Source organism: Budorcas taxicolor, chromosome 11, assembly GCF_023091745.1.
Source record: "Budorcas taxicolor isolate Tak-1 chromosome 11, Takin1.1, whole genome shotgun sequence".
Lineage (NCBI taxonomy): Eukaryota > Metazoa > Chordata > Mammalia > Artiodactyla > Bovidae > Budorcas > Budorcas taxicolor.
The window spans coordinates 32,276,237-32,291,785 of record NC_068920.1 but is presented as its reverse complement, the minus strand read 5'-3'; the positions used below and the strand labels follow the sequence as shown (position 1 = coordinate 32,291,785).

At 56.4% G+C, this 15,549-nt stretch overlaps 2 protein-coding genes across 2 annotated transcripts; both read left to right on the top strand.

Annotated features, from left to right (window-relative positions):
* Window positions 1-1,465: 1,465 nt before the first annotated feature.
* Window positions 1,466-4,279, top strand: NRM (nurim). Its single transcript, XM_052649205.1, has 4 exons — window positions 1,466-1,598; window positions 2,158-2,354; window positions 2,958-3,134; window positions 3,488-4,279. The coding sequence occupies exons 1-4, from the start codon at window positions 1,466-1,468 to the stop codon at window positions 3,767-3,769; spliced, it is 789 nt and encodes a 262-aa protein (XP_052505165.1). The 3' UTR covers window positions 3,770-4,279.
* Window positions 4,280-4,821: 542 nt separating this feature from the next.
* PPP1R18 (protein phosphatase 1 regulatory subunit 18) lies at window positions 4,822-14,733 on the top strand. The gene is made up of 4 exons (XM_052648635.1): window positions 4,822-5,217; window positions 6,301-7,959; window positions 12,263-12,473; window positions 13,859-14,733. The coding sequence occupies exons 2-4, from the start codon at window positions 6,328-6,330 to the stop codon at window positions 13,876-13,878; spliced, it is 1,863 nt and encodes a 620-aa protein (XP_052504595.1). The 5' UTR covers window positions 4,822-5,217; window positions 6,301-6,327; the 3' UTR covers window positions 13,879-14,733.
* The last annotated feature ends 816 nt before the right edge of the window (window positions 14,734-15,549 follow it).

Below are 15,549 nucleotides of genomic sequence, written 5' to 3'. Positions count from 1 at the left end.
ATGGCAAGTCAAATTAACATAATTTGGAGAGAGTTTAATGAAGTGAAAATTAGGAGGCAGAGTGTAGAGCAATCACAAAGTATATTGCAGTATCCCAGTACCCAAAGGTCTGTTGTGACCACCTGTGAACCCAAAAGGTTTGCAAGGATGGAACAGTTATATAAAGAGGCTTCCCTCTAAAGCTGTGATGTTCTTTGATGAGGTACATTCAGGACAGCTTCCTGAGGCAGAAAGCAGGATGGAGAGTGAATCAGGAGGGAACCGTGCTGTCTGGTAGCACAGTTCACAGTAGCTTTGATTCAGAGGAGAATGGGAGTACTGAGCCTCTGGGAGGGGAAAGGAATGTAGAGCCTGTGGCATGCTGTTTGGCAATTTTGTCATCCCTGAGCCCACAGGACTAGCAGTTCCTTATCTTAGGAAATTTTCTTTATCTCTTTAGGCCTATGTTTCATCTATCATCTGAAAGAATTAGCTTAATGATCTCTAAGGTCCTTACCAGCTTATGCCTAGCTCCTTAGCTACATGATATTTAGTGGAGAAAAACCTTGCTTTTATTTTGATTTTTAGATGTGAATGTTCATCTGCAGGTATTACAAATAGATCTGTAGGAAAACATTTTGGACAAAAGATCTTAGTGCTTTCTGACTAGTAAGTGGAGTCAAACTAATGAGGTTTCAGACTAAAGTCATAGGTAGTTAATTATCACAAGTTTAACCTACTACAAAATTTACAACTATAACAAAGTTTTCTATCACAAATATTTTAACATATTGTTACACTCATGGTTACAAAACAGCCAACTTTGGCTGTTTTTGGCATTATTAGACCCAGTTTTTCAGTGTTACAGACAAGTTCTCTGCCCTTGGCAAGTGGAGAGGCAACTTTATAATACATTACAGAATAAGCATTAATTTGTGGTAAAATAGTCACTCTTTTTCACCTAACAAGCTGCAATAGGTGATTCAGAGCTTTGGGTTCTCAGCCTAGGTCAACAGTCTTCCGTTCTCTCACCGCTCATTACTAAAGTGTTAACTGAGGCTCTGTAACCTCTGACTCTGGCTGTTTTCAAGTCAAAGCTGTTAAAGGAAAGGGGGTTGGTTCATAGTGCTGTTTCTGCAAGAACCCTGCAAGAGGGAAATAGTCTTCATTTTGGGTAAGAAAACTAACCTAGCTGCAATTCAACCCACGTGAGTGACTGCACAATCTCTGCCCTTTTCATCCCTCACTCGGGATTCTAACACTCCCTTCTGTGACGCGGAGACCGCCGGCTGGGGAAAGGAACCCAGGGGAGCTGCTCCGCAGCTGGGTGTGAGCGAGCTGCGCGCACCGGCCGGAAACCCGGCACAGGCGCGCGGGAGCCCCGCCCCCCCCGGGCAGGGTCCCAGGCGGGAGGCGGGGCAGGGGCGGAGCCTGCGGCCGCGGGAATCCCAAACCCGCCCCTTTCCCCACCCCTCCACTTCTTGCCATGGCCCCTGCACTGCTCCTGGTCCCTGCTGCCCTCGCCTCTTTCATCCTGGCCTTTGGCACCGGAGTGGAGTTCGTACGATTTACCTCCCTTCGGCCACTTCTTGGAAGAATCTCGGAGTCTGGCAGTCCGGGTGAGCGGGAGGGACGGAGGATGAGTAGGGTAGGGAGGTGGAGCCGGAGCAGAGGGAGCGTGGGGCGGGGCTTGGAGACAAATGACAGGGGAAGTCCTGGAGAGGGAACTAGAGCCTTGAAAGCCGCCGAGACAAGGCCGAGGAGACCGGAGGGCTAAATTAGGAACTCTGGGATTAGCGGTTTGGAGAGGCGGGAGAGTGAGGATTGAGGGGGAGGGAAAGGGCAATGAACAGAAATTCTCAGGAAAGTGCTTCGTAGAGAGGACTATAGAGGGTGTTACAAAGAGGGAGCATTTGGAGAACCGAAACATGAAGGGCACTCCAGCCATGCCTTTCGTGACTGCCCAACAGGAATGTTCTTCCCCAGCTCTGAAAGAAGCATGGGGAAAGGGGGAGAAACAGGGAATAGCAAAGTGAGGTGGGCAAAGCCTAGAGAGGAAGCGATAAGGCTCTTGAAAGCATTAAGGGACATGGCCTGGGGTCCCCAAGAGGAGGTGAAGGTAGAGAGTGTTTCCCACAGTCTTCTTGATCTTTTGTACCTTTTTCCAACTCCCGCTAGATGCCCGCCAGGGATGGCTGGCTGCCCTGCAGGACCAAAGCATCCTTGTCCCGCTGGTTTGGGATCTGGGGCTCCTGTTACTGTTTGTGGGGCAGCACAGCCTCATGGCAACTGAGACCGTGAAGGAATGGATGTCCCGGTACTTTGGGGTCCTTCAGAGGTCACTGTACGTGGCATGCACTGCCCTGGCCTTGCAGGTATGAAGCCCTGGCAGCTGAGTCCTCAAGGGAAACAGCATGTGTGAAGGATGTCATTGATTGGAGCTGCAAGAACCTCAGGCTTCGGATAAAGTGTGGGTTTAGGAGGAGAACTGAGGGTGTTCAGGACTAGTCTCAGCTCCCATTATTTCACAGCACACATTCTCCTTTTTATCAAGAAGTATGTACTGCTTGTCATCCCCTACGCATGATGTGTGCATTCTCACCTTTGCAACGTCGTTCCTGTTGTCCCGCTTGAGAGTGCCTTGGTAACACCTCTTCAGTCTTATCCTTTCTTCAAAAGCACTTCCCTAGATCTCAAGAGAAAGCTTCCTGGTTAGTACTCACCTGTCTCCTCAGTGGGTGCTTGGCATAGGCTATTTTGTGTGCCTATCTGGTCACTCTCATCCATTCTCTAAGTCCTCAGAGTGGAGACAAGTCATTCTTACATCCTTAGGACCCCACCCAGCACCCTCCACATGGTGAACATGCTCATGATAGAGGTGGGGGGAACAGCTGGCCAGCCTGGACTGGAGGCAGCCCCTGAGTCTGGGTCTGTCAAGGGTGGGCTGCTGGGAAACCCAGTTCCTCTTCCTTCCTCAGCTGGTGATGCGGTACTGGGAGCCTGTGCCCAGGGGTCCTGTGTTGTGGGAGGCTCGGGCTGAGCCATGGGCCACTTGGGTGCCCCTCCTCTGCTTTGTCCTCCACGTCATTTCCTGGCTCCTCATCTTCAGCATCCTTCTCGTCTTCGACTACGCAGAGCTCATGGGCCTGAAACAGGTGAGGCTCCCAGATCCCTACCCAAGACATCTGATCCTTTCTAGAATACCTCTTTCCCCTCCAAGGATGTCCCTGTGCCTCCCATTGTCTTCCACCTGCCTCTTGTTTTTGAGCCCTTCACCTCCCTTTCTTATAAGACAGTCTCCCCCCAGCCCTCCCTCAAAGGCTAGGAATCATGGGCTTCTTGGGCCTGGGAAGGTTCATGGGCCAGAGATGAGGGTCAGGGACCTCCAGTCTCAGGAGGGTAGTTCCTGAGCCTGTCATAGAAGGAGGGAGCCTAGGAGGGGAGGAAAGAGGCAGTTAAGTTGTGACAAGGGCTCGACTCCATTCCTAAGCCATTCTCCCTCTGCTAGGTGTACTACCATGTGCTGGGGCTGGGCGAGCCTCTGGCCCTGAAGTCGCCCCGGGCTCTGAGACTCTTCTCCCACCTGCGCCATCCAGTGTGCGTGGAGCTGCTGACAGTGCTATGGGTGGTACCCACCCTGGGCACTGACCGCCTGCTCCTTGCTCTCCTCCTTACCCTCTACCTGGGCCTGGCTCACGGACTGGACCAGCATGATCTCCGCTATCTCCGGGCCCAGCTACAAAGAAAACTCCACCTGCTCTCCCGGCCCCAGGATGGGGAGGCCGAGTAAGGGGTTAACCCTGGTTGCAAGCCCTGTACTTCCTCTCTCCCTCCTATCCCAAATCCCCTTAACATCCAGGCCTTGGCTGCTTCAGACCAGAGGCCCAAATCCATGGACTGAAGGAGTGGTCCCTTTCCTTGCTTGAGCCTCCACTCCTTGGTTCCAGCTCCATACTGAATTTCAGCCATTGGACTCCAAGGGCCACTTCTCACCAGCCAGGAAGGAGTAGCTGGGAACTTATCCGTCTTCTCACAGTTCAGGGCTTGACCCTCGGTTAACAATTTCCTCACCAAGAGAAGAGTCTGGCTTGACCACTCCCTTAGCCCTGTTACTACCCTCTGTGCCTCAGGGATCCTTTCTCCACGTCTAGCTCCCTCCCAGGGGCTGGACCGAGGCCCACTGTCTGGCCTTTTCAGCTCCCTAGGCCCCGACCCTAGGCTCCATCCTCCTGAACCTAGTTGAGCGGTTTCTCCCATTCTTAGCTAAGGTGACTAGAGGCTCCCTGCTTTCCCGAGGAACTCACGCTACAGGAAAATAAAATTCAGTCTGGTTTTTCTACGTGTAGAATGCAGTCTGTCAGTGTCTCTCAAAGCTGCAGGGCTGGCTCTGGGGAAGGCGAGTTACATTGGAGTCTGGGCATCGGCCGCGCCTTCTGGTGACCACTGGGCGGCGGCCACTCCCCGCGGACCCAGCCCTCCACCCCCTTCCCGGAGCACCCGGTCCCCCTTCCTCCAAATCTCCCAATTTCCTTGCTGCAGACCCGGGTTGGGGACGGGCTGAAACGGAAGAGTGGGGAGACGGTTTGGGTAAGGGAGCGAGCTTCCGAAACCGTTGTCTTCCCAGCCCTGCTCCTGTGGCCGCCCCCTCCCCACGGGCCCCGCAAGCGCCCCCACGGTAACAAAGGCTGGCCCGGGAAGGCAAAAGCGTGGGGAGGAGCGGCAGGAGATGGGAAGGGCGGGCCCGGCTCCGAGCAGCTGCCGCTTCCTCCCGAAGTCCCTCGAGGGGTCTGAGTCACGGGCCGCCGCCCCGGGTTGGCTAGCTGGGGGTGGGGGTCTGGACACCTGGGTTGTCCAGGGTTACCGGGCGGCAGCCGCGTGAAAGGCCCTGGGGAAGGACCGCGGAGTGCCGGGGATCGCGGCGGGAAGAGAGGAGTGCCGGGGCCGAGGCCCCACGCGGGGGACCCGGGGAGCGAGGCTCCGCCCCGGTGCCCGGCTCCGCCCAGCGCCCCCTTCCCTCTCCCCATTGTCCTCAGACAAAGCGGCGGCCGCCCCCCGCTCGGCCCCCGGGTCTGTCTCCGTCCCTCCCCTTCTCCTCCCTTCCCCCCTCCCGCGCCCCCCCGCGTCCCCCCACCTCCTGCCCCGGATCTCCCTCCATCCCTCTCTCCTCCTCTTCCTCTCTCCTCCTCTCTCCGGACGTCAGGCTCCTTCGCACCCCCTCCCCCGGGAGCCCCGCGGCATGTGAGTTGACCCAGGGGCTTCAGACTTGGGGAGGGGGTGTCCCCTCCCTTCCGTCCCGGGCGCGGACCTCGGGCTGTCTCTCCTCTCTTTGTGCCGAGATTGCCCGTCAGTGTGGTCATAGCCGGGTGGGGACGGCTGGCGAGGTCGGGGTTCCATGAGCGCCGAGACCCCGGCGCGAGACTGGCCGGCTCCGGAGAGAAGCGGTGTGGAGCCGGTGCTCCGTACGCCTGAGGCGCTCGCTCGCCCGGGACCCCGGGGCATCGCCGGTGGGGGAGGCCGGCGGCGGGGCCCGGACCGGGTTAGGGTTGGTGGGGGGTGGACGCCAGGGTTCTGGGAACGAGCTGGCAGCTCCGATCGCCGGGTTCCGAAAGTCCCCGGGGGAGGGTATTTCCCCTGGCCCGCCCCGGGGCGGAGTGCAGGGCGGAGGGGTGGGGGCTGGGGGGTCTGAGAGGCGTGGCTCAAGCGGAGCTGGAAGGGGAGCCCGGGCCTCCGGGGCCCGCGCTGAGACTCGCCGGGCTACAGCCGCCGAGCTCCCTCGCCCCTCTGCCCCCGATTCCCCGTTCTCCCCTGGACCTGTCCACTCTCCGCCCTCCCACCTTCCCGACACCCCTTCAGGTCCCACTGCCCCCTCTCCGCCGGGGATCCCGCTGACCTCGCTTCCCACTCCCGCCGCTCCTGAGGTAGCGGTCAGGCAACCTCGCTCGGATCCTGCCCCGCTCACCCCCAGCCTCTCTTCTCTCTTCTCCCTCGTGCCAACTTCTTTCGTCTTTCCCTCTTCTCACAACCTGGGGACTGTCTCTGATGCCCAGTAACCTGTACCCACAAATCTGACTCCTGTCTCTTTGCCCTGAATCTCCACTGTTCCTCTCGACCCACCTCTCCCAACCCCATCACCTGGCTCTTAGTTTCCTCTTCACTTTCTCAGGTTTTCCCCTTTCTCTGCCCCCCTCCGCCGCCCCCTTTCCTACTGTCCTCACCCTCAGCTCCTCTGTGACCCACCTCTCCCCCTGCTTCCTCTCCCCACCCCCATTCTCACCTCCTGGGCCCCTCTGGAGCCTCTCCTTCCTGTTCTCTGCCCCCCAGCGTTCCCCCACCCTCCCCAAGGCGACCATGGCCACCATCCCAGACTGGAAGCTACAGCTGCTAGCCCGGCGCCGGCAGGAAGAGGCAGCCGTTCGCGGCCGTGAGACGGCAGAGCGGGAGCGGCTGTCGCAGATGCCAGCCTGGAAGCGGGGCCTTCTGGAGCGCCGCCGGGCCAAGCTTGGTCTGTCTCCTGGGGAGCCTAGCCCTGCGCCTGGGACTACGGAGGCTGGACCTCCAAACCCAGACGAGTCTGCTGTCCTCCTGGAGGCCATTGGGCCTGTGCACCAGAACCGATTTATCCGGCAAGAGCGCCAGCAGCAGCAGCAGCAGCAGCAGCAGCAGCAGCAGCAGCAGCAACAGCAGCGGAGTGAAGAGCTACTCACGGACAAACGGCCTGGACCTTTGGAGACCTGGGGGCGGAGACCCAGCCCCGGGGAGACACGGGATCCCAGCCCCAAGGGAAGAGAGTCCAGGGAAGAGCGGCTCAGTCCCAGGGAGGCCAGAGAGAAGAGGCTGGGGATAGGGGGAGCTCGAGAGTCGAGCCCCAGGCCTTTGGAGTCTCGGGACTGGAGGCAGAGCCCAGGAGAGGCTGGAGAGAGGAGCTCCAGACTGTCAGAGGTGCGGAAATGGAGGCTGAGCCCTGGAGAAACTCCTGAGCGGAGTTTGAGACTGGCAGAGCCCCGAGAACAAAACCCCAGGATAACAGAGGTGGTGGACAGTAAACGGAGCCCTGAAGAGTCTGACAACCAGAAGCTGGGCCTGACAGACTCTCATAAATGGAGGCCTGACCCCAGAGAGTCTCCGGGACAGAGTTTGGGACAACTGGAGGCATCAGAGTGGAGGCCGAGTTCAGGAGAAGAAAGAAAAGACTGCTCAGAGGAATGGGGGAGAAAAGACGAGAGGCCGATTCCAAGAATGGACCCAGAAGGGACCACAGCGTCGTCAGAGACCCCAACAAGGGAGGCTCCAGACAGTCGCTCTGCAGGACCAGAGGGAGCAGAAGAAAGGCCCAGCCCCGTGGAGGATGGCGAGAGGGGCCTGCGGCCGCCGGAAGGATGGAAATGGACCCTGAACTCTGGGAAGGCCCGAGACTGGACACCCAGGGACACAGAGCCTCAGCCCCAGAAACCGGACACTCCAGAGTCTGTCGAGAAGCACGTGGGTCCTTTGGGTGCAGAGGCTGAGAAGGAGGAGGCGGGCGCTCAGAGCAGGCCTCTGGGCGCCCTGCAGGACCGCTGCTCTGCGCCCTGCCCCCTCTCCCCAGAGGACGCCGGGACTGGAGCCTCTAGACGGCAGGAAGAGGAAGCAGGGGAACTCCGGCCCCCACCTGCAGCCCCTCTGTCTCCCCCACCCCCAGCCCCACCTGCCCCCCAGTCCCTTGGGGATCCCCTCATGAGCCGGCTCTTCTACGGGGTGAAGGCAGGGCCAGGGGTGGGGGCCCCCCGCCGCAGCGGACACACCTTCACAGTCAACCCCCGGCGGTCTGCGCCCCCTGCAGCCCCCGCCACTCCAGCCACCCCAGCCACAGCTGACACAGCGGTCCCTGGGGCTGGGAAGAAGCGGTACCCGACTGCCGAGGAGATCTTGGTTCTGGGGGGCTACCTCCGCCTCAACCGCAGCTGCCTTGTCAAGGGGTCCCCTGAAAGGCGCCACAAACAGGTAGGGAGCAGCCAACCCAGACTTCTTGGCCAGCCCCCCATCACTGCTCTGTGGACTCCCGTCTCTCTCCCTTTTTTTATACCTCTGTATCCTTGTCTTCATCTATTCTTGTTCATTCCTGCTGCCACCCTTCCTCCCCTGAACACACACCCTTCCTTCTTGTGGCCCTTCTTTTCCATTCATTTCCCAGCCCAAGGAGCCTGCTCCGCAATCAGGCTCACTGTCCTGGGTGTGTCTCTCTCAGGGTGTGCCCAGGCTCCTCACTCTTCTCTCCCTCAGGCTCTGAGTTCACCCCCCCCCCCCCCCCCCCATGCTTTCCATTCCCGAGTCTCTGACCCAGCCCAGCCCATCTGGGTGGGAGACCAGAGTTGAGGCCACAGCCTGGAATCTATGCGGGCAGGGTCTGCAGGGCAAAAGTCGGCAAAAGAATGCTGGGGTAGGAAGCCTGGGGAGGCAGAGGGGTTCGGGTTTTAGGGAGAAATGGCAGGGAGAAGCGAGTGGAGGAACATCTCACAGACCCAAGGAAGGGGGGCTGCAGAGCGGAGTGGGGACATCCTAGGATAGTGGGGGAGGGGAGTGGAACAGGGGCTAGCCAAGGAGCAGAGAGAGAAGGCTTTTGAACCCCGAGTCTGCCCCATGGGAGAGATGCACACAGAGGCCATTTGAAGTGGGTGACCTCGGGGTTGCACACCCCCAGCTGGGCCACGGCTTCAGACAGTGCTCCCTTCTCTCTTGGGACAAGAAAAGCCTTCTCCTCTTCCAAAATACTCCCCGCCCCACCACTCCCTCCCAGTCCTTCCTCCCTGGGCGTCCCCTCCCTCCCCAGAACTGGCTCAGCAGTTGGTTTTCCCCTTTCTTCCTGGCCTCTCCCTCCTCTTGGGGCAGAAAGAAAGAGAAGTGAATTTGGAGGCACTGTGCTGAGAGCAGAGAGCACAATGGGAGTTGAGGGCAGGGTTAGGGACTGGGGCCAGCAGAAGGTCAGAGGTTAAACTGGAAAAAAGGCGGTGCAGGGAAGTTGGAAACAGCCAAGCTGACTTCTTACCCTGGCGCTGGCCCAACTCCTGCCCCATACACCAGTTTCCAGCTTGACAATCTCCAAGGAAAGAGAAGTTCTGTATCTAACATCTCCAGCCCTCATCCCGTGTGTGTCATCCTCAGATTGTTTTTCATGTCCCCGGTGTCAGTGGGAAAGCACAAAGGTCGGGAGTCACTGGAGACCCCAGCTCATCTTCACATGAAGCTTAAGCTCCCATCCCAGAGCCATGGACCCTGGGTCTGTCCTGAGCTGACTGCGAGGTGACCCCTTTGCCTCCGGGCTGGGCAAGGAACTAGGTCAGGAATAACCAGGGTGAGATGTTCAGAGAAGTCACTTCCTACCGTAGAGGCTGTCTTGTGCCTCTGGGGAGGAACAAAGAGGGGAAGACATGAAGTCTGGGGCCCAAAGGCTGGGGACTGAGTGCAGGGCAGGACCTGTGAGAGTGAGGGAGGTCCTAGGTCCTAGGTCAGGGAGCTAGGGAGCCGGAAGCAGATCGCCCAAACAGGAAGCCTGGGGTGGGGGCCGGAAGGCTGGTGGGGCTGAGTGGCGAACATGGGGCCACGGGCCTGGCCAGAACTGTGCTCCGGATGTGGTGAGAGAATAAGGAAGCAGCTGCTTCGGGTGGGGGTGGAGAAGAAGCAGTGCAGAGTTCTCTGGGCCCAGACACTTTCCCCTCAGCTCTCCCTGAGGCCTTCTCCTCTCTCCCAGCACCCTGCTCATCAGGGACGGGCATGTCCAGCCCTGCCTATCAGATCAGGGATAGGAGGACCCTGCCATCTAACACTGTCCCCCTTTCCCTAAATAACTCCTGTTTGCAGGCTAATTCCATCAAAGGTCTCCCTGCCACTGGGAAAGAAGCCCCAGCCCTGCCACGGAGCCCAGGGGTTGGGCCATGGCCCGTGCCCTTCCCCAGAGGCCCCTCTGGCTGGGAGGTCAGCCCCTCCTCTCCCCAGCCCCCTCGTGACCTTATATAGCTGATGAGAGAGGAGTGAGTGAGTCACCCCGTCTGTAGCCACCCCCCCCAACACACACACCCCATGAAGGCTGTGCATTCCTGAGAAGCCCAGTCAGAAGTTGGGGGGGTGGTGAGAGAAGCAGGGTTGGGGGAGAGACAAACATGGTCAGAGAGCAAATAAAATGGCTCCTTTTGCCAGAGCGGTAATAAACTATAGAGCTCGTTATCTCAAAAGGTGACATGAAAAGAAAACAGAAGTGGGTTCCCAGAAGTTTGGGTCAACCTGTCAGCAGGAGAAGTGGTTCCTTTGGAGAAGTTAGGATATAAGGGGTCTGGTTCCTGTCACTCAACTGTACCAGCTGGCTGTTCCACAGACGCGGACTGGGGGTCGACCGTGTGCAGGCTGGCCTGCACCCTCCCACCCCCCGCCCGGCAAGAGTGTTCCCCCAGGGTTGGTCTGCTGGGATGCCATCTGACGTCTGGATGAATGGAGCCTTCCTTACCCACTGAAGCAACTTCCATGCTTCTATTGACAGCATCAAAAATAAGTAACCAAATATGTAAATCCTCTGGTAGGTTAGGGCTTCCCTGGTGGTTCAAAAGGTAAAGAATCTGCCTGCAATGCAGGAGACCTGGCTTCAATCCCTGGGTCGGGAAGATCCCCTGGAGAAGGAAATGGCAACCGACTCTAGTATTCTTGCCTGGAAAATTCCATGGACAGAGGAGCCTGGTGGGTTACAGTCCATGGGGTCCCAGAGAGTTGGATACGACTGAGCGACTTTCTTTTTGTAGGTTAGAAGGTGGTTGAGTGATTATGGGAAATAATTAGGACAGGGACAAATGGAACTTTGAGGGCCAGATGGTGGGAGGAGCAAATACGACTTTATAATAGCCTGATCCAAAGGGAGGGAGCCACAGCGATATTTGGGGGAAGAGTATTCTAAGCTGAGGGAACAGCCAGTGCAAAGCCCCTGAGGTAAGAATGCCTGGGGTGAGCCTGGAGGAATTCACAGCCCATGTGGCTGGAGGGGAGGAGGATGCACAGTGTTGAGTGGGGAGGGGCACGTTGGAGCCCCTCCTAGGCCTTGGCCAGGTTCTGGCTTTTGTTCCCAGAGAGGTGGGCCCATGCCAGGTTTGGACCTAGAGAGTGACACGCACACACGTCTCTGAGTTCTCGCTTCCCATGGGGACCCACGTGTTAGCAACCACCTGTCCAGCCACCATCCGGGTTACTCTCTTCTCATACGCCAGCTCATGCAGAGATTCGGGGATGCAGGGCCCCCAATCCCCAGGTTCCCCAACGGATGCTGGAGAAGGCCCGAGGAGATCCTCTGGACCTTTCTGAGCAGTTCACATGGAATCCTCCTGTTTGTCTCCTTAATCGCTTTGGCTCCTAGAGTTAATCCCACCCTGCCCCTTCCCCGTGAGCTTCTTAGGAGGGCAGAGGGGAAGGGTAAAAAGGTGGTGAGAACAGCTGGGGCTCGCCGGCTCTTGCTCCAGTATGTTTCCGAGGATTTTCTGCCCCCTCCAGATTCCTTCTGGTCGCCTGTCTCTGTCACTGCACGTCCCTTCTGGTGCAATCACCCCCGTCCTGTGTTTGCCTGGACTTTCCTCTCTGCCCTGTCACCTCCCCCGCAGCTACCGCTTTCAGGGACTTGGGCTTATCATCTCAATGGGTTTTGGGTCCTCTGGCTTTTCTGCTGGTCTCCGCTCCCCTGTCAGAGCCAAGACCCTTTCCTGGGGGCTCACTTCAGCTGCAGGAGAGGAGTGTGTGAGGTGGGAGGGGCTGGTGTTCAGGGTCCTGGGTTCTCCCCGGAACAGTAAGGGACCAAGGCTCTGGAAACCAATGTGCCTGACTTGGCTTTTGCCTGTGACTCCCTCCCAGCCAGCTCCTTCCTGCCCAGGAAACTCAGCTCTCACCTCCCCTGGAGAGCCCCCCGATTGCTCCCAGGGTGCCCAAAGACTCAGTTCTGATCACAGGACTTAAATCCAGGTTTTTAATTTCTCTTTACCTTTCCACTTCCCACACTCCAAATGCAGAAGCCTTGATCCTGGGTTCCTCACTCCTGCTACCCAGGCCCCTGCCGAAGCTCAGGCCAAAGTCAATGTTTTTCAAACGATATGATTGAAGAGGGGAAATCTGGGATTGGCCAGCGAGTAGCGTGTACCGAAAGGAAAACTGGCTTCCAGAGTGGCTGGGGCGGGCAAAGTCAGCGAGTCGTGCCCAAACCCAGTCCCCACTCCCCGTGGTCCTGCACCTGTTACCCTGCGGTCTGACCTCGCCTCCTCCCTGCTTTCTCTCCCACCCTCAGCTCAAGATCTCCTTCAGCGAGACAGCCCTGGAAACCACGTATCAGTATCCCTCGGAGAGTTCGGTGCTAGAAGAGCTGGGCCCGGAGCCTGAGGCCCCCAGCGCCCCCAGTCCCCCAGCGGCCCAAGCCGACGACGAAGAGGAGGAGGAGGAGCTGCTGTTGCTGCAGCCAGAGCTTCAGGGCGGGCTGCGCACCAAGGCCCTGATAGTGGGTGAGCGCAGACTTCGCCGGCCCGTTGGCGCCGCCTGCTTGTCTGAGCGGGCACTGCAGTTCAGGAGGAAGGGGGATTTAATGTTGGCGCTTGGTAGGAGCTTGGCGGGGACTCTAGCCCTACAGCTCCTTTAGTTCAGTTCGGTTCAGTCTCTCAGCCGTGTCCGACTCTTTGCGATCCCATGGACTGGCCTCCCTGTCCATCACCAACTCCCTGAGTTTACTCAAACTCATGTCCATTGAGTCGGTGATGCCATCCAACCATCTCATCTGTCGTCCCCTTCTCCCACCTTCAATCTTTCCCAGCATCAGGGTCTTTTCAGATGAGTCAGTTCTTCACATCAGGTGGCCAAAGTATTGGAGTTTTTCAGCTTCAACGTCAGTCCTTCCAATGAATATTCAGGACTGATTCCTTTAGGATGGACTGGTTGGATCTTCTTGCAGTCAAAAGGACTCTCAAGAGTTTTCTCCAACACCACAGTTCAAAAGCATCAATTCTTCGGTGCTCAGCTTTCTTTATAGTCCAACTTTCACATCCATACATGACTACTGGAAAAACCATAGCCTCGACTAGATGGACCGTTGTTGGCAAAGTAATGTCTCTGCTTTTTAATATGCTGTCTAGGTTGGTCATAGCTTTTCTTCCAAAGAGCAAGCATCTTTTAATTTCATGGCTGCAGTCACCATCTGCAGTGATTTTGGAGCTCCAAAAAATAAAGTCTGTCACTGTTTCCACTGTTTCCCCATCTATTTGCCATGAACTGATGGGACTAGATGCCATGATCTTAATTTTCTGAATGTTGAGCTTTAAGCCAACTTTTTCACTCTCCTCTTTCACAGTTCCTTTTAACAGATGGGAAAACTGAGGTCCTGAGAAGCAAAGGGCACATAAGATCTCCACATTTCTAAACCAGGACTCTTTCTGAGCGCTACAGTGTAGTTAACACAGGATTTGGATCAGACAGGCCTGAGTTTGAATTCCGTCTTATCTCTTACTTTGTGGTGTTACCTCAGGGTAACTGCTTGACCTCTGGCCTCAGTTTATTATTTTTGAAATGAGGTTAATAATAACCACCTCTTGGAATTGTTGAAAGGGTTAAGAACTTTTGGGGAAGCACTTAGGAACTATGGCTGGACATTGAATAACTTAACCTCTCCTGGGGTTATTGCAAGATTAAACAAGTTATGAGAATGGCTAGCAGAGAATCCAGGCTAAATGAAATGAGTGATCCTGCTGTTACTAGTAGTAGCAAGAGGCACTCAGGATGTGGGAGATGTTATAAGATTTTCTGTATGCCAACTGGCCTTCAGTGTGGGGAGTGGGTGGGGAGGCGGGAGGCGGAGACCCTCTCTCATCCTGTATCCTTGCTGCCTCCTCTCGCACAGATGAGTCTTGCCGCAGGTGACCCTCTTCCAACATGGAGATATACCTCCCTCCTTCCTGGAACTGAAGATTCTGGAGTCCAGAAGGTTCAGAGCAGACAGACAGAGACCCTCAACATGAGCCTGGCAGGGAAGGGCAACCAGCATCTTTCACCTCACTTTCCTCTTCCTGTTTCTGGGGGCAGAGGCAACCGCTCAGTTTCCACCCTCCTCAGACACGCTGGTGCCTCCTAGATGATCCTAGACCCCCATCCAGTCCTGGGGAGGAGCACAGAGCTCACAGGGCGGGGGTAGAGATGGAGCACCCTTGCCATCTCCACGGGCAGGGTACGCTCTCCTTGACTCCTTCCTGCCCCCTGGAGGCTCCCCCATCTCCCAGGGAGACCCAGCCCCCACTGCATTTCCAGCACCTCTCCCTCCTGTTCCTTAGGTCCCTGCCCCTTTGTTTACAGCTCCTGCTGCTTCTCTTGACTACAGCCTGGTTTACAGCCCCCCACCCCCACCATCCCCAGCCCCACCTGCCAAAGTCCTGGGTTTACAAGCCACTCCTACTTGCGTGTCCATGTAGAATCCTCTTCCCTGTCCCCTGAAGTCCCCGCACTGGGGGGACCCGGGGTATGGCTTCCTCCACTTTTGCTCAGTATTCCCGTGTCTCACTTTCCCCGAAGAGGGAAGGCTGGGAATCTTGACTCTGTATCCCCCTCTAGTTATTTAATTCTGTTCCTCCTGGTGGTTCACAATTGAATTGAATTGCGAGGAGGGTATGAGGTGAGTCATGAGGGACCTCAACTCTCTTCCCCCCGTGTCTCCTTCCTTCTCAATTGCCTGGGTTTTTGTTTTTTGTTTTTATTTTCTGTAATAAAATGGAGCTCTCTCCGACTCTCCTGCTGCTTCTCTTTCTTTTGAAAAAGGGAATACGGGTGGGGGGGGATGGAGTGGGTTCTGGGTTCCTCATTCCAGGCCTCTCTCACCTTCTTACTAGCCATAAAGAGGAAGCAGCCGTGGCTGTGGGAGGGGAAAATATGACAGGGAACCAGAATCTCAGCACTGACTGTGGAGAGTGGGTTCTGGGAGAACCTGGCACTGGTCTCTCCAAGGACCAGCAGGAGAGGGACTGGGGAGTTTTTGTTGTTGCTTTGGTTTGGTTTTGTTCTTGCTGCGCCTCTCAGCTTGCGGCATCTCAGTTCCCCAACCAGGGACTCATCCTGGGCCTCCATGATGAAATCATCAAATCTTAACCACTAGACCACCAGGGAACTCCCTGTTTTGTTTTCTCTCTTTTTTAAAAAAATTAAATTAAAAATTGTTTGGACTTCCCTGGTGGTCTGGTGGTTAAGAATCCGCCTGCCAATGCAGGGGGCACAGGTTTGATCCCTGCTCCAGAAGATGCCTGCTGCAGGGCAACTAGGCTGGTGTACCACAAGTACTGAGCCCGGGTACCTAGAGTCCATGCTCTGAAACGAGAAAAGCCACCACAGTGAGAAGCCCTCCTGCCCACCTCAGCAAAGAGTAGCCCCCACTTGCTGCAACTAGAGAAAGTTCATGCACATTGAAGACCCAGTGCAGCCAAAAATAAATAAATTATTTAAAACGATTAAAAAATAATTTTTTAAATTATTATTTTTTTAAGTCTAGGGCTGGTTTGAGGAAGGACAGTTGGATCATCCACCACACTGGACATACCATGATAACAA